We start from the raw sequence: 17,369 nt of genomic DNA on the forward strand, positions 1-17,369 counted from the left end.
GCGCATTTCTAACATCCTGCAAGTTCCCCTCCTCTCAAAACTCAAGGACAATTTGACTCCTAAACCCACCTGATTTGTCCTAGAAGGAAACCTTCCCATTCTAACGTTGTACAGCAGCAGTTATAGGCCTGCATTCAACTTCTGCCATGTTCATCACCCAAGTTTAGCATCATCATACTAACTTGCTAATAACCACTAAATTTAACGGACACATAACATGGATGGGAATTAAAAATGAATTAAAATTTTTGTTTTTTTGTTTTATTAAATGTCTTTGTTGCAGACGTATACATGTGACTAATATGTAACCAATTTAAAGCCTTCTACAGAGTTTACTGGACTTAGGATACATCATCTTGTATCAATCCATCACGTACTTTAGTTGTGCCTACAACTCAGGCCATAGAAATTATTGAGGAAAGCAGGATAATGAGCTCTGTGATTTCTGAGATAAAGGACTTGACTTCATGTAGGTCGTGTCCTTATCACTGAATAAGAACAGTGGCTGTAATTAAGGCAAACTCCCTCCCTGGATGCTTTAGGCCTCTTGTAGAATTTAAGCTCTAATAACGTGTGTTTTTATCATTTTGACTGACTGTTACTATGTGACCGTATTGGAATTATTCTGTAACTTGCTTCATGTGGAACTAAACTACAAACAAAGATTTCTATCCATCTAAACCATGTGTTAAGGGTTTTCGGAGTGTGGCAGGAAATCAACACAAGCACAGGAACAACATGCAAACTCCACACAAAAAAGCCCCGGTCAGCTGGGATTCTAACAAGGGACCTTCCAGTGATGAGGCAGCACAGCTAACACCACTGCTCCACACATTTGTTATTATTATTACTATAACCGTAGCAGGTGGAGCATCAGAAAGTCTTCACAAAGAGACCAGACTCCATTTTGGTGTTTCTCTGCAAGCACATGGGGACTGTAAACTATCTAAACATGAACCGTGGTCTATCAAACTATCCTCTGACACAAACTTCAGTCCAGCCTACAGCTCAGCTCTGAGCTACTGTAACATCCTAGTGAATGCTGCCGCCTACAGGACACAAGGAAAACTACAAAAACAACAGAAGGGGTAAGAAAAGACAAGTCAAACTATAGCAAGGTTTTTATTGAAAAAAGCATATATTCAGGAATTAAAAATGCATATACTTACATGTGTAAATAGATAATGTTCAAATACACAAAGTGAGAAAACAATGTGCTTCATGTAGCTGCAATGTCTATATGCACACTATGTGCATACATAAAATGTCTTTAGGGATTTTGTTTTCATGATTTGTTAAGGACACACATACACACACACCTCCCCGTCGCCTTAGGGAGATTTTTTTTCCTTATCGCCCTCGGTCACATCCCTCATTTCCAAAGTTTCATGCCTGACTGCTTAAAGATGGAAGACAGCTCATATCCATGAATTCACGATATATGAAAAAGTAAACATAAAATCACAGCTGAAGCATCTGCTCTGTTAACACAGTGTGATAATTGTTTTATAAATGCTTATTTATATATTAATCCCTGGCGGAACTCTGCATCTGCTCTTTAACTTTAGAGCAGCCTGTTTGAACGTCTGTCTGTTTGTTGTGAGTGTGTTGGGTGGTTTGTACCCAACTTGTTGCAGTTGTACCACGCAGCGTTGGGTAAAAAGGCTTTTTTAACTGTATCTGAAGATGCTTTAGAGCTAAACTGAGTATTTAGGACAGAAAGATGAAGGCTGAAATTTTTGTAGAGAAATACCTGCTGCAGGAGGACGCAGGATTATTTGAGAATGGGGGGGGGGGGGGGGGGGGGGGGGGGGGTCTACCTAGTTGGCAGGGTGGGGCCGTCCTTCTGGGATGAGTGAGGTGAAGAAAGTGCTAATGAAAGACCAAGCGGTGGTAAAGAAGTTTGACTCGGGGTGAGCAGCAGCAGCAGCTTCGTCCTGGTCCACCGGGCCTCCGGCTCCTTCCTCACCGCTGTCATCATCCTCCATCCCCTCGTCCATCAATCGTTCCTGAGACAAAGATGGGCAGAGACCAGCATTAAGAAAATACAGACAATAGTAACACGATTTTACAGTGTATGAAGTTGATGTCACACCACATTGTTGTGCCATTATGTGAGATTACTCCAGTCTGTCTGGACTGGTACACAATTGAGTTAAGTTAGGCCACGGTCTTTAAAAAACATAAAAAAAACAAAAAACACTTGAGGCACCTCAGGCTGTGCAGTGAATAAACACACAAAGCAATTGCTAACATGGTTTTGAGTCATTAAAACATTCTCCACTTCACCATTTCCTGTATATCGTGATGTCTCTCTGCTTCCTCCTGAGGAGCCCTCGCTCGCTCTCCGCCTCTGGGGTTCTGCTGCTCCAGCCTGAATGGAAACCAACCAGCCTGGTGTCTGAATCAGCGAAAACACAATAAGGACAGTAAATTAAAGCAAATGTGAGAAAATAAAGAAATTTGGAGCTTTTCAATTTTATGCTGCACTGACTCACAGGTAGACAAGCAACATGGCACCGATCACCATGACGAAGCGGCTAAAGGAGGAGTAGAAATACACAATGCTGAGCAGGACGCCAGCACGAGACACTGTGTACAACCAGTCCAGCCAATCACGGTTCAGCTCATCGTCATTTAACACCGCCCCACCCTGCGCATTCATCTGGATATTGGGGTTGGCCTGCGGGTTCTCTGGCAAAGGGTCGGGGGCCGGGTTAGGGCCCAGCTGGGGCTGCACAGCTTCATTTGCCGGGGCAGGCTGAGGGGTAGTGGGGGAAGAAGAGGAGGGAAGGGGGGTGCTAGAAGGCTGAGAGGCGGCTACTGCTGCTTGACTGAGAAGAGGTTAAAAGACAAGGTGAAGAAAAAAAAAACAGAATACATATGTTCAGAACAACACACAATAACTCAAATTTAGTTAGTTAGAAATTATTACATATTTACATTACAGTAATAACATTTTACAACTTTGCATTATTGTTATACTTACAACTAAATATGCTCATGAAGAAATGTAGTTTTTATCTGAACTCATGTTTAATGAGGAGAAATTACTGATAAAATATATATGTATGAAATACTGGTATATGTAAATTCAGTGTTGGGTCCAATATATGTTCACAACAAATTTTCTGCATGAGTCGTCACTAGAATTTAAAAGTCTGACATTGAACAAGACAGTACAAACAGTGTTACTACCTTTCGAATATAGATGGAAATTTTGTTGGACTTACTATTGCATGTAGTACTGGCGTGCATACAGCTGCTGCCACCACAGCATCTGCACGGGCATGTACATAGGGTGGGGGGGCATGTTGGCAGGGAAGCCACCTTGTAAAGGGACCTGGGCTCCTTCTGGCCTACAAAAACATGCATAATGTAAAGCCAAATATACATTTCCTCTGTGGATTTTTTTATATGAAAATACACTGGAGATATTGTCTGAGACTGTGACTAGGACCTCAAACACAAAGTATTTCCTGTTCTGCTCTGAACCTGAACCTCTAAACTAAAACTGAATATAATCAGCTTCTTTAAAAACATTTGATTTATTGCCTTGATTGTACTAAGGAGCATGAGGCTGTTTTGGGGATTCAGACCTAAAAGGGCCTGTTTGACAGCAATGAACTGTGGGCTATTTAAATTATTTTCAAAAAAGGAACTTAAACTTCAATAAAACATTATATCCATTATATTGTGATGACAGTAACGTGCTTACCACTGAGGGACACCAGGGGGGCTCTGAGGGTTGTACTGGGGAAAGCTGCCACGATACCTCAGCCCATCATAATTCACTGGGACAGAAGTGGTGGGGGATTGAGAGGCTGTCTGGTTGTCCTGGTTTGGTGAGGTCACAGGAGAGGTGGAGCCAGAGCTGTCTGAACTCTGGGTGACAAGAATACGAATCATCATTTTATTAAATAACCAATATGTGGCACAGAGTGTTTCTACAACACTTGAAAAATAGCAACCAATTACTTGTAGCTGCAAACATAAAGAAACTAGAAAAATTAATTTGTATATGATATAAACTTTTTCCTTTGCCCTTATAATCTGTATCAATACCAAAATAAGACTTCATTTCTTAAAATGTACATGAACAAGAGGATGTTTGGCCTTTGTGATATGGCATTAACAATGTGGGTTTGCTAACTTCTGTTCAAAGGAATAGTGGTTTTATCTTTCACATATTCAAATCATGAACTAGGTGATATGTCACATTGTTAATGTATTGCAGTTAAGTCATATCTTAAATAGAACTGGCCACTGATCAAAATGGTGAGATGGATGTGAATTAAACTACCTATGATGCAGCAGTTAGTTGACTTAGTTACTTCTATACAGCTTAGGTACAAACTTTCAATTGGTGCAACAGATCTCAGGCAACCATATGAACCAGACACACAGCCAGTGTTAACATCGATACTTATTCTAATGAATCAGAACACCAACAGTCAGCTTCAAGCAAACAAAGTCATAAGAAAATTCATTGCAAGTTTAATTTGAGACACCAGCAACACCAAAACTGTGCAGCACAAACCTAAGTGATAATGATAATTACTCCCACCAAGCACAGATCCAGATAAATACAGTACTAAATTAAACAAGTGAAAGTCATCAAAGTTCATCCACTCATATGTGTGACTGAGCTTAACAACTTCCCATTTTAATATGCGTTTCCAGTCTTTTGTATGTCATATACAATGAAACTCCAAATAAACAAGCTGTCACGTATATATTGTTTAAGTGGGGAGAGTTGAGTTTAGGAGTACTCACGCTGGAGTTGGACGCAGTAGAGTTGGCCGCAGTAGAGTTGGCCATGGAGGAAATCCGAGGCTTGGGCGAGCCTGGGGGACTGTGAGAGGTACACACTAGGTGCATCATGTGGTATTCATCCTGCTGTGGGTCGACAAGAGACAGGACACGAACCGGAGACAGAGGAGGAGGAGGAAGGCGGTCCCAGACCAGGGAGACCAAACAAGTAACAAGAAGAGAGGGAAGGGATTAATGTGGAAATGGGCAGAATTCAAACACAATGCACACTCTTGTTGGTAAAACACTGATCAGATCAGCTTTTGTTTCCCAGGCAGCCTGTTTCAGTTCCCCCAGTTACACACACACACAAACACGCACGCATGCTTTGGGTCCTCAAACACACGCATGGATGCACATACACAACCAACACGGTCTGAATAACTGAGGACTCAAGAAAAGTAATCAGATAATAAGTAGCTAAAAAGTGGTTAGATTACTGACTAAGGACAATGTTTAACACAAGGCCATGTAGCAGTGGACATTTCAAAACACGTGTTGAAGTGTCTCAATCAATAAGCAAGGTTTGCAATGAGTCTCCTACTCATTGTTAGAAGCTAATGTGCTGAATAATAAATAAATGACGGATGTGACGGCACATTTGCATGTGATTAAAACTATTTTACTGAGAGACAAGCAGAAAAACATGCATCAGGTTAGTCACCAAGATTTACATTGGTGCATTTAGGAAATAAAAGAATAATCAATTGTCAAAATGTTTTACCAAGGAAATCGGATTCTTGGTGAGCTGCCAAACTAATTTATAGCCATTTGAAACATGACGTATTCCCAACAACACAGAAATGTAGTCATCCTTTACCTTTCTAAGTACATCTCCGAGCTGCACATGGTCTTGAAGGAGCTTTCCGGAGTACACAAGCCGCTGGTCTTTGGATAGCTACAACAAAAACACAATCATACTGTCAAACAGAGAAATGCTGTGTAGACACCGTGTCAAAGTGTTCATACGTGTTTTTGTTTAATTAAAGTTACTAACAGCAACAGGCAAATGCACTAAGTAATGTGTTTCAGCCAGCCGGGTTTGGTTTACTAAAGGTATCAAACTAAGTAATAGAAGTGGTTAGACTACGCTACGTATATGTGACATTTAAAAGCTCATCCTCAGGAATACACTGCAACACTGGTTGCAACCGATACTGCAAAGGGGCCGAGTCTCAGAGCTATAATTAACCCCAAACATTAACATGTCTGGACCGTGAAAGTGTTTATAAGGTCTACACGTGAGTGTGTTAACGTCAGATTTCCAAGCAACCGGGACAAGGGTCCTTAGATTGTTCAAGAAAAATGCTAACTACACACAAATATAAACACACATTTCATCAGCTGTTATTAAGGCCTCGCAAAAAAGGATTGTTTTAATCTTAAATAACCAATGTGTTTTGTCAAAACCAGTCCACAGTGACTGTTTTCTAATAACCACTTCTAAATAAATAGCTTCTAGAGTTTCTGTTTCCAATACGGGGAAGTCAGGACCTCTTCATTTGGTGGAACATTAAGTTGGATCCATTGGATCTCATTCTATAGTGTATTTGAACAAATGAAGACACCTTCAGATTTGACCAAACTCTCACAAAGCATCCACAGTAAGTACAATTAGATATTCTGTACTTCACAAGAAAGGCACTTCATGCCGTTTGTACGAATGACACCTGATCATGGTGGAAAACTTACAATAGGTGTAGGAATAACCAAAACTTAAAGGTTATCACCTTAGTCATTCACTTCGTTTTCAGAATGTGTAGCTAAGCAAAAAAAAAAGTGCCACATTTGCATGTGCAGTTCTGTATACAAAATGATCTTTAGTTCTCATTTCCAGGATTATCTGATCACGCCACAGATACTGTCATTATGTTACTAGGGAGGAAAATAAAATGCAAAAGCCACGTCTATCCAATCTTTTGCTGGCACGTCTCTGTTGAGGCAGAGTAGTCACATGAGTCCTTCTGAACTAAGCTTATGTATTGAGCAGTCCAGTCCTGAGCAGTTTTTGGGTGTTAAGATGCATAAGTGGGTCAAAAAAGAACCGGTGAGGTTGTTTTCATGCAATATCTTCATAATGTTATCATACATGTAATCATGCCACTTAATACAGACAGATGTACTGATGACTGGAACATTTGAAGGATTAGTTGGCAGAGGAGGTGGATTATTACAAAACATAACATACTGCCATAGTTAAACTGCCTGTAATGTGAATGTGTGAATGAATGGTTGTCTATTTCTTGAGGTCTCTCTGTGTGGGCACTGAGATAGACAGGTGTCCTGTCCAGTGTGTATCCCACCTCTCACCAATAACAACTGCCATTGGCATCTAGCTGCCTGTAACCCTGAACAAGATAAGCGGTGAAAGATGATGGATGGTGAACTTGGCACCCACTGACAAAATAAGCTTTCTGAAATGTCTACTGTGGCTGTGGGAAGTTCTGCTGGGTGTGCATTTTCGTCTGGCAAAGTTATTTGATAGCAAATCAAAAAGGCAAATTTATTGTTAGTTGCAACCATTTGACTTTTGATAAACTTTAATCAAAGACCAAAATGCATCTAAATCATAAGATTTCAGGAATCTATCCTGGTCTATGGGCCAGTTTAAAGTGTTCTCAAGTTACTTTAATGTCAGTCTGTCAATGAACAGAGCCAGCAGGCAGGCAACACAGAAAACTTTTAAACATAAGAGCTACTTGCCGGCTTGCTGGGGTACACATTGGAGATATGTCTCTTCAGCCTCTCCACAGTCCAGTTGAGAAAGCAGTTAATGGTCTGGTCTTCATACTTCTGGTTGGGGGCCTTAATGACCAGGGTTACAGGACTATCAACTGCCCCAGAGTCCATGGCTCATATTACTAGCAGTGTAGGCTCTGCAGAAGCTAAGCTCAGGGAAAGCTTAGTATTAAAACTCAGGACTTACCTGAGAACAAAACTTTCTCAAATCCTTTCCATTCTGGAATCAACAAAACACCTGAACCAGTTCCCTCTATATCTGGGGGCTCAGTCCCCCATCTACAATGTCTGCATCATGCCACTTGTTGGTGGTTTCCAACTATATCAACAGAAATTCTTCCTTGGTAGGAGTTTCCGGATTTCTGGGGATAAAAAGAGAAGAGAAAAAGAGAGTCTCCGTTTCTTTGCTACTAACAAAGGTGTATTTTCTCAAAAAATAAAAATTAGCAATATTTTCACATTATAATTAAGAGATTAAATCTGGTATAGGTACCGGTTTTACTCCAATTGTGTTTTCATGCATGAAACTGATTTGAACTGTAATTTTTATTTTTTTTTTAAACACTACAGTTTCCCAGTTTACACATTCCTCAATTTCATTGATAAAATACGAAAAACAACCACAATTAGTTAACAATATATTTTGACTTCCGAAGACAACCAACCATATTTTTGCACATTGGTCTTTCCTGATAAAGACGGATATATATATATATATATATATATATATATATATATATATATATATATATATATATATATATATATATATATATAAATATATAAAAGGGATATACACTTTCCTTTTAAAAACAATTGTTACATAATTTACAGTTGGGTGCAAAGTTTCCCTTCTCTTATGTATTATTATTTTAGTTAAGGGTTTGATCCTCTTACACTAAAGTTTCTTGTTTTGCCATTTCAAAAAAAAAAAAAAGGGAAAGGAAACTTATGCACTCAACTGTAGCTGGGCAGAACTGCTAGCGTACTCAAGCATGCATAAATAGTTCTTTTATTGAGATTTTTTTCCCCCCAGGCACAGATTTGGGGCTCAGAGTAATTTTTAACAGTAACAAGAAAGCTATCTGGTAATGACTCATAATGCAAAACGTAATAGTTTTTGGTTCACGGTTCCTAAATGTAAAGATTTTCTGATTTTTTCCAAAGTTTCAGACTGCTGGTTACAGATAATGAAATTTGAGGATGGGAGGTTTTCACAAATTTGTTATGTACTGTACTGAAAAAAAAATGAGCCAACGATGCAAAAGCATCAGCAAGAAAAAACGCTGAATAGTAAAAAGAGTTAGTTTTGGTTTTGATTTGTGAGTTTTGGTCTATTAATTAGGAAAAGAAAGCAGTTTCAAAACATCACGACCTACCGTACTTTTTGGCCAAAAAATGGTTCCTGCATCAAACGACAAACTAACCGCTGCTAAGCAGGGAACAATGTTACTGTTCGTACTTCCTGACACCTGGGGAGTTGCGCCATATTTACAGTAAGCTGTCACACAGCTGCCCACCTGTAAATGTTTCTCGATCCCGCTTAACTACTGTATACCAAGTAACGTACGGCCTGTTAAGCTACGCTGCCGACCGGTAAAAACCTCCATGCTCACACACTGACGAATACAGTCGGGGGAGCGACGTTAGCTTTGTTGTCATGAAGCCAGGGTAACGGCGTTAGCTTGTCGGCTAACGGTGGCGTTAGGCTCGCTGGGATTGTTAAAGCTGCCTATGCTAACTTACTCTCCGTTTTTCCTCGTGACAACACGTTTAAAGACACGCGCAGGCGAACCGAAGCCAAGTTGTCTCTCTACAGAGCCGCATTCTCTTTAGTACCTCTTCACTCCTCTGACACCGTCGTCTCACCCCGCTCCGTCGCGGCTCGCCTGCCTTCTTGTTGTAATGTCGGGCGCTTGAGCGGAAACACGTCATCGAACTATTCACAACAGCTGACCGCGTGGACAGAAAGAAACAACAACACAGGAAGACAAACAATCTTCGCGCTGAGGTCAGCGTCACGCTCACGGTGCCTTACGTTTCAAACGATATAGAATGAGCTAGTAGCGAGTAATATCTACGATGAAAAACGTAGCGTGACTAGCGCGTGGCTTCCATTCGATTAACACGATTGTATCCAAAGAACCGTTGCTAGGTATTTTAAGTGTTCAGCGACATGGTTGCTAGGAGAAACGCCATTCACGAACACCCAGAGCTAATTATTTTCAAAAGATGCTTAGAATATCCAGAAGGTCATGAACAGAGCCCGACCCTGAATGGCAGTGGTGTTTGTAAACCACCAGTATATATTATATGATGTGTTCCTATTTGCATTTTTTCCCCTTTAAACTACTATGATCAGTCTAACAACATTGGCACCAATAATGTAACAATGTATATCTCTATAACTAATAACTAACCCGAAAATGCGTGTACTGTATAGGCTACATGGTTGTACTGCAATACACCTTAATTTAGAGCCGTTTTTTTAACCAAAGAAACCATTAATTGATTTGAATCCGTTTCTGAACTAGGAGTGTTTCATCCAGAGGGAAGGTTATATAATTCCCTTACTGTAATAATGAGCACCCTAAATATTAAAACTGGTGTGGTCATTTCCAGATGACATGATTATTAGCTTTGTGAGACAATGTTTTCCTTCTGATCACCTGCAGCATAGAAAAATAATAGCCTGAGCATTTTTCTTGATTTTTTTTATTGATCCATAAATAGTTGGATAAGCATGCTTCAATGTACACAGCTGAGGAAAGAACATTAGTGGGTGTTTGTGGGTAAGAGTTTTTTCTTTACGCAAATTTCCAGGTTCAAAGTGATTAGCAGCCGATTACATTTTCAGTTTGTGCAGAACCTCTTTAGCCAACTGTTTACTGTAGCGGTTGATCTTCCTGTGTCCAGGCATCCACCCCAGCAGAAAACGATGGAAGTCTGTCCAGGCGAACGCAAACATCTCCCTCCACTCTTTCTCTAGGGCCGCGAAGTCCACATCTTTTTTCACTGATAGCTTTAATTGTGTAAAATAGTAGTCCAGAAGGCCTGGAACTCTCTTTTCACACTCCTTTTCTTCCATGCAACTTCCTAAAATATAAATAACATCTTTCATCCCACAGCCCCCACCAACATACTGAAAGTCTACAGCTGCCACGTCCTGTCCACTCTTGGAAAAACAGAAGTTGGCTAACTTGGCGTCTCCATGAACGATGGTCTGAAACTGGCATTTGTTGAGTATCTGGTCAATGTCACCAGCTGCTGCTTTGAGTCTGGCGTCTTCCATGGCCTCCAGCTCATCCGGCCGGGTCTCCAGGTGCCAGTAGGTACCGATGGGCCACAGTCCATCGGGTGCCACACCCATGAACAGAGCGTGGAAGTGGGCAAGCCAGCTGAGGCAAGCCTTTATCTCTCTGTCCTTCACACTAGTCCTGCAAAGAAAGACAAAACCTTATTTATTTGCAATCTGTAATAGTTGCTGGAAAACTAGGGAAATAAAGAGAGAGAATCACTGAGAAGTTTAGCGTTGTATTAAAAAGATGTTGTACCACGTACCAAGTAATACTGTAATCAAATTACTTTTACTATTACTAAATTACTACAGAACCATGAAGTTAAACACGGGCCCACAGTCACACAGAATTTTTTATTCACTAATAAAGTACAATATTGTTTAGTGACACACAGCTGGCCAACACTCACCGGGAGCAACTAAGTTGGAGTTCAGTGTCTTGCTCAAGGACACTTTGATGTGGAACTGGATGAGCCAGGGATCAAACCATTAACTGGGGGATTGGCAGCTCCCTACCTCATGCGCCCACTCACAAAATGTTTACACATTGAGTTGTGTGATTTTTATAGAAAATCTTATTAAGTTCTTTTATTTCATGTCTTTGACTTTGCTGAAACCCGTTTTGAGTCAAACATATCAGGGACTTTACCTTCTCTGATCATAGCCTGCCACATCCAAATCCTCCAGCACAATCAGCATCTCGTCTCCGTAGGAACAGGCAGCCAGGCAGGCAGGGATGCGACAATTGTGATTTGTGGAATAATTCTGGTACCAATGTGTCTCCACCTGATAAGATCTCACTTTACGTCTGTGGGAGTGATCCGTGTTCCAGCCACCAGGATGCTCTGCCTCTTCTGGAAACTTGACATGTTTGACTACCACAGAAGGTCGGTCGCAGGCTTCCAGGTGCAGCCTGACTATCTCCCCATAACCGCTCCACAGGGTCTGGATCATTGCACCAACACGCAGAGATGAAGCACCGCACGCTTTCAAGATAAGATCCCGGTATTCCTGTTTCATTTTCCAGATCAGTCCTGAACCAACATAAAGAGAAAATACAGAGTTGATTCTTATTCATGAGCATCGCTTTTGTAAATAACCTTGTTCATGTTGGTGTTGGTCCTTATTATGTTTCACTTACCTTATTCACAAATGATCACTCTTATGCATCCAAACAGTTTCTCATATACTGGCAGGATGTGATTATTTGCATTTACCTACATAAAAAAAAAATCAATACTAAGATCTTAAGTGTATATTATATAGCAAAAAAGAATGCAAATGCTTCATGTTAGCCTTCCCTTTATACTAAATGTGTCTGAATGACCATGGAAGTACCAGGAAGTATCCTCTCCAGCCTTCTGCATGCTCATTAAAGTCACAGACATTAAATAAAGTAAGACAAGTGAGTACCACTGCCATCTGCTGGACTGGAGTGCATAAAGAGCCGTTTGGACAGTTTGTTCCTTTGATCATAGAATGGACAAAGGGAGGCCAATGGGACGGAGAGACAATGTAAACATCTGTATAATCTAACTGTAGAAAAACAACAAAAGAGAGACAAGAAACTGTGGAAGGTGCCAGTCTGAAAACAAGTCATAGTCAGTGTATAGGAACTCAAATGCACAAACAAATTCAGTGAAACCTACATCAATATCTGCAAGTTCCCGTAAATCATAGTGGACAAAGAACTTTCTTAGAACTCCAGGACATATGAGGATAATCACAATTTAAAATGTGCATCATTATCAAAGTTGTGTTGCAGTTGTGTTTACAATATTTGGTAGATTACATAGAGGAACCACTAATACTTCATTGAGAATACGTTTAAAGGTGACAATTTGTGACAGTATCCAAACACAGACAGTATGTAGGCTGAAATAGAGTTGACATTGTTACTCAGTTTACTGGTGATTATCTGACTACAACACAATAAATTAGCCTTAGGTGCCATTACAAGAAGATATTTTTGTATTTGGTTTAGTTCTGACTCAGAGATCAAGTGTGAAAATGATTTGATAGGAATCTTTTTTTTTCTTAGCACTTTCAAAGGCTAATATGTTGCCCCACAATCTCCTTATTAAGCCAAGCTGGTTGTTCTGCTATGGGTCAGACATTTTGGTGTTTAGTGTTATTGATCATTTTAACATTGTAAAATTTGCCAGATGGCTGATTAGAACTACTACTGATACTAATGAACTCACTACTGATTCCTCAAAGGTGTAAAAAACAATGTACTACCCTGGAAATGGTCCCCATTTTTTAATTATGAAGCACTAAATGTATATTTGAAATAAATTCCAACATTATTAAAGTAATGAAATTATCCTGCTTACAAGGTATTTGTTTTGATGTTTAGACATATTGTTCTGTGAATATTATTAAGATTGTACTACATTATAGTCTTGTCCATGATCTGAATTGTAGTTTACAACCTAGATGCAGGTATTGCACCTATTTACCTTCTATGTCACGATTTGCATGTTTAATTTGCCATGTGTTTTACGTCGGATGCCCTTCCTGACGCAACCCTCTGCATTTATCCAGACTTGGGACTGGCACAAGAAGACACTGGCTTGTGCTTATGCTCACTGGGAGGTCCACATTGACAACTCTCCACTGATCAGAAGATGGGTGGTCATAAAGGGATGTACGTGGTCAGCAACAAAACTCAGGTAGTAAAGCTGTGAGGCTGTGGCATTTAAAAGATGCTCAGTAGGTACAAAGGGGCCAAAGCGTGCCAAGAAAATATCCCCCACCATAAAACCACTGGCAGGCTGAATTGTTGATGCAGGACAAGATAGTTCCATGACCCATATCTGAATGTTACAGCTGACATGTTATGTATTCATAGATGCTCTTCTGTCCACCTCAGTTAGATGGTGCTACTCATGGGATATTTTCTCTTTTCTAGATCATTCTCTGTGAACCCTAGAGATGGTTGTGTGTGAAAATCCCCCCGAATCAACAGTTTCTGAAATACTCTGTCCAGCACCAACCACTGTGCCACATTCAAAGTCAAGTAAATCACCTTTCCTCCCCATTCTGATGCTCACTTTGAACTTTAGTATTAATGCATAATCCTGCCAGTTATAAAAGACAATGTTTAACCATGCTATTTTCATAAATATTTCTTTTTTTAAAAACTAAATTATAATAAAAATAAGTTTAACACTTTTAAAATATTTTAAAACTTTAAACATTATGAGGCCAACAAACTGGAACTTACTATGGGTAGTCTGATATATCAGATTCAAACTTAAACGTCCCGTCCAGTTGCAGAAACATACTGTGAAAGTTCTAAATATTTGCTAAAGTCTGGGGAAATTTCTATGGAGCACAACAGTGGATTTTAGGTTTTTTCCACTTATAAAAGGACCAACTGATAAAATTATTTTATTTTAGTACAACTAAAGAGGGTTGTGAGCCAAAAATGATGATCACTATAGACATGGAAATTAATAAAATTTTTTAATGGATACTTTTAACAACCAGGAAATACTCAAGTAAAAGTCCAAATATTGGCCTAAAAACATTACCCACTACAAGTACGACTTCTGATCTTTTACTCAAGTAAAAATACTAAGCAGATCAGAATCAGAATCTAATAACTGTTTATTGCTGGGCACAGTTAAGACACCCTTAACAGTACTAAGAATTTGTCTTGGTGTCGGGTGCAAACATATAATCTCAAATATAAAGTTAAAATGCAAAGGTGTGACACAAAAGAAATATGAAGTATGTAAACAGAGTACATCTCTGTGTACAGGCTAAATTAATGGTCAGCAGACCACAGTGAGGAACAAACTGTTCTTGTGACGTGAGGTTCTGGTCTTGATGGACCGGAGCCTCTTGCCAGAGGGGAGGGGCTGAAACTGTTCATGTCCGGGATGAGAGGGGTTGGCTGCAATCTTACCTGCCCTTCGGGTCCTGGAGATGTACAGCTCCTGAAAAGACTGTAGATAACCTTCTCAGCTGAGCGAATGTTGCAGCTGCAGCTTGGCCTTGTCCCTGGCTATGGCTGCAGTGAACCAGACTATGATGGAGGATGTGAGAATGAATTCACTGATGGCAGTGCAGAAGTTCACCAACATCTTCACAGGGAGGTGAAACTTCTTTAGCTGCCGCAAGAAGTACAGCTTCTGCTCAGCCTTCTTCGTGAGGGAGCTGATATTCTGCTCCCACTTGAGCTCTTGGGTGATTGTGTTGCCCAGGAAGGGGAAGGACTTGACAGAGGTCACTGGAATGTCAGAGAGGATGACGGGGGAGCGGGACTGGGTCCTTTCTGAAATACACTATCATCTCAGTATCAGACGGTCCATCTCACTCCTGTAGGCCAACTTGTCTCCATCAGAGAAGGGGCCCGATGAAGGTGGTATCATCTGCAAACTTCAGGAGTTTGACAGACTGGTGACCAGATGTGCAGATGTTGGTATACAGGGAGAATAACAGTAGAAATGACACAGCCTTGGGGGGATCCAGTGGTAATGGTCATTAAGTCAGAGACATGTTTCCCCAGCCTCACGAACTGCCGTCTGTCTCTCAGGAAGTCTGGAAGCTGGTTCCACAGGAGAGGAGCTTGATAGCTAAAGGCTCTGCCTCCCATTCTACCTTTGGAAATTCTAGGAACCAAAAGTAGGCCTGCATTCTGAGATTGAATTGGTCTACTTGGATGATATGGTGCTATGAGGTCTTCTATATATGATGGAGCCTGACCATTCAGAGCTTTAAACACTAGCTAGCCAATGGAGAGAAGCTAGTGAAGGTGAAATATGATCTCGCTTGCTAGTTCCAGTCAGCACTCTTACTGTAGCATTTTGGATTAATTGCAGACTTTTTAGGGAGTAACTGGGGCATCCTGAAAGTAGGGAATTACACTAGTCCAACCTAGAAGTAACAAATGCACCAGTGGACCAGTTTTTCGGCATCACTTTGAGACAGGATGCACCTAATTTTGGCAATGTTCCATAGGTGGAAGAAGGCTGTTCTAGAGATTTGTTTTATATGTGAGGTAAAGGACAGATCCTGGTCAAAAATATCTCCAAGATTCCTTGCAGTAGTACTGGAGTCCAGACTTATGCCATCTAGAGTAACAATATGGTTGGACATCAAATTTCTTAGATATTTGGGCGAAAGTTGTGCGACATTCAGACCTTTTATGTCTTGTGGGCCTGAAGCTTTCTTTATTAATGATTTTTTTCATCTGGTTCCATAGATTTAGCTGGGTATCATCAGCATAACAATGGAAATTTATGGAGTGTTTTCTAATAATGTTGCCTAAAGGAGACATATATAAAGTAAAAAGTATTGGTCCTAACACAGAGCCTTGTGGAACTCCATAGCTAACCTTTGTGTGCATGGAAGATTCATAACTAATATGAACAAATTGGAATCTATCAGATAGATAAGATTTAAACCAACCTAGTGCAGTTCCTTTAATCCCAATTTCATGTTCCACTCTCTGTAATAAAATGTGATCAATGGTGTTGAATGCAACACTGTTGTCTGTTCCAAATTGCCTTTCCTGAGATGTTAGACTCTTGTTTTAGTATAAATGGTATATTCTATCTATATCACATAATGTATTTTACCTTGTGCTTTTCTTTGATTTTATATTTAATCTGGTTTTATTTATGTATTTATCTTTATTTACCTTTTTAATGTACAGCACTTCTAGATCTAACAGAACAAGTATAGAGACTAGTTCATTATCTGAGGCCAAGAGATTGTTGGTGACTTTTAGCAGAGCTGTTTCTGCACTATGATGAACTCTAAATCCTGACTGAAAGTCTTCATACAAATTATTCCTGTACAGGTGATCACATAATTCCTTTGCAAATACTTTTTGAAAGATTTTAGAAATAAAGGGGAGATTAGATATTTGTCTGTAATTGGCTAAAAAACCTGGGCCAAGACGGGGTTTTTAAGTATTTGTTTAATTACAGCTACCTTATAGGCCTGTGGTACATAACCTGTTTCTAAAGATAGATTGATGATATCTAATACAAACGTATCTATTAAGGGTAAAGCTTCCTTGAGCAGTCTAGCTGGAATAGCAGACAGCTTGTTGGTTTAGATGGGGTGATTGAAGTTAGCTCAGTGAGATCTATGGGTAAAAAGCAGTTTAGATGGGTTTGGATCTTATTAAAGGTCTATCTGTATCAGTTGGGCGGAGGATCTGGTGAATTCTTTCTCTAATAGCTACTATTTCATTTTTAAAGAAAGTCATGAAGTCATTGCTGCTCAGAGTTAAGGGAAAACTAGGCTCAACAGAACTATGGCTCTTAGTCAGCCTGGCTACAGTGCTGAACAGAAACAGGAGGTTGTTCTTGGTTTCCTCCATTAGTGATGAATAATATGCTGTTCTGGCATCAGGAAGGACTTTTTTCACATTTTTAAACTGATTTTCCAGGCTAAGTGAGATTCTGCAATGCCACTTCCTGTCTAACTTTCATGTTGCCTCTTTTAAGTTGTGAGTTTTTCAACTTTACCATGTAGATCACCTCTTCTGGTTTACTGC

At 40.0% G+C, this 17,369-nt stretch overlaps 2 protein-coding genes across 5 annotated transcripts; both read right to left on the reverse strand.

Annotated features, from left to right (window-relative positions):
* Positions 1–1,103: 1,103 nt before the first annotated feature.
* On the reverse strand, positions 1,104–9,530 carry herpud2 (HERPUD family member 2). Of its 4 annotated transcripts, none has more exons than XM_067510348.1 (9): positions 9,391–9,530; positions 7,739–7,913; positions 5,633–5,710; positions 4,777–4,899; positions 3,719–3,885; positions 3,234–3,359; positions 2,499–2,834; positions 2,290–2,401; positions 1,104–2,009 (listed from the first exon to the last, which is right to left on the reverse strand). In XM_067510348.1, the coding sequence occupies exons 4-9, from the start codon at positions 4,882–4,884 to the stop codon at positions 1,821–1,823; spliced, it is 1,038 nt and encodes a 345-aa protein (XP_067366449.1). In that variant the 5' UTR covers positions 4,885–4,899; positions 5,633–5,710; positions 7,739–7,913; positions 9,391–9,530; the 3' UTR covers positions 1,104–1,820. The 4 variants fall into 4 exon arrangements, with proteins under 4 accessions (XP_067366449.1, XP_067366446.1, XP_067366447.1 ...); XM_067510345.1 differs by having other exon boundaries at positions 7,516–7,913; XM_067510346.1 differs by having other exon boundaries at positions 7,516–7,913; positions 9,298–9,440.
* A 601-nt stretch (positions 9,531–10,131) lies between these two features.
* Positions 10,132–13,803, reverse strand: pkdc (protein kinase-like domain containing). The gene is made up of 3 exons (XM_067510349.1): positions 11,991–13,803; positions 11,499–11,883; positions 10,132–10,988 (listed from the first exon to the last, which is right to left on the reverse strand). Exons 2-3 carry the CDS (start codon positions 11,867–11,869, stop codon positions 10,397–10,399), a joined length of 963 nt encoding a protein of 320 aa, XP_067366450.1. The 5' UTR covers positions 11,870–11,883; positions 11,991–13,803; the 3' UTR covers positions 10,132–10,396.
* Positions 13,804–17,369: the final 3,566 nt, after the last annotated feature.

Source organism: Channa argus, chromosome 7 (assembly GCF_033026475.1).
Source record: "Channa argus isolate prfri chromosome 7, Channa argus male v1.0, whole genome shotgun sequence".
Taxonomy (NCBI): domain Eukaryota; kingdom Metazoa; phylum Chordata; class Actinopteri; order Anabantiformes; family Channidae; genus Channa; species Channa argus.

Excerpts from the sequence above, each read along its gene's own strand:
- herpud2 (XM_067510345.1), bottom strand. The coding sequence starts at position 7,662 with ATGGACTCTGGGGCAGTTGATAGTCCTGTAACCCTGGTCATTAAGGCC. Across the intron at positions 2,835-3,233 it reads CGCCAGTACTACATGCAATA|TCAAGCAGCAGTAGCCGCCT; the intron begins GTAAGTCCAACA and ends ACCTCTTCTCAG. Across the intron at positions 2,402-2,498 it reads GCCATGTTGCTTGTCTACCT|ACACCAGGCTGGTTGGTTTC; the intron begins GTGAGTCAGTGC and ends TCGCTGATTCAG.
- pkdc (XM_067510349.1), bottom strand. The coding sequence starts at position 11,869 with ATGAAACAGGAATACCGGGATCTTATCTTGAAAGCGTGCGGTGCTTCA. Across the intron at positions 10,989-11,498 it reads GCAGGCTATGATCAGAGAAG|GACTAGTGTGAAGGACAGAG; the intron begins GTAAAGTCCCTG and ends CTTTCTTTGCAG.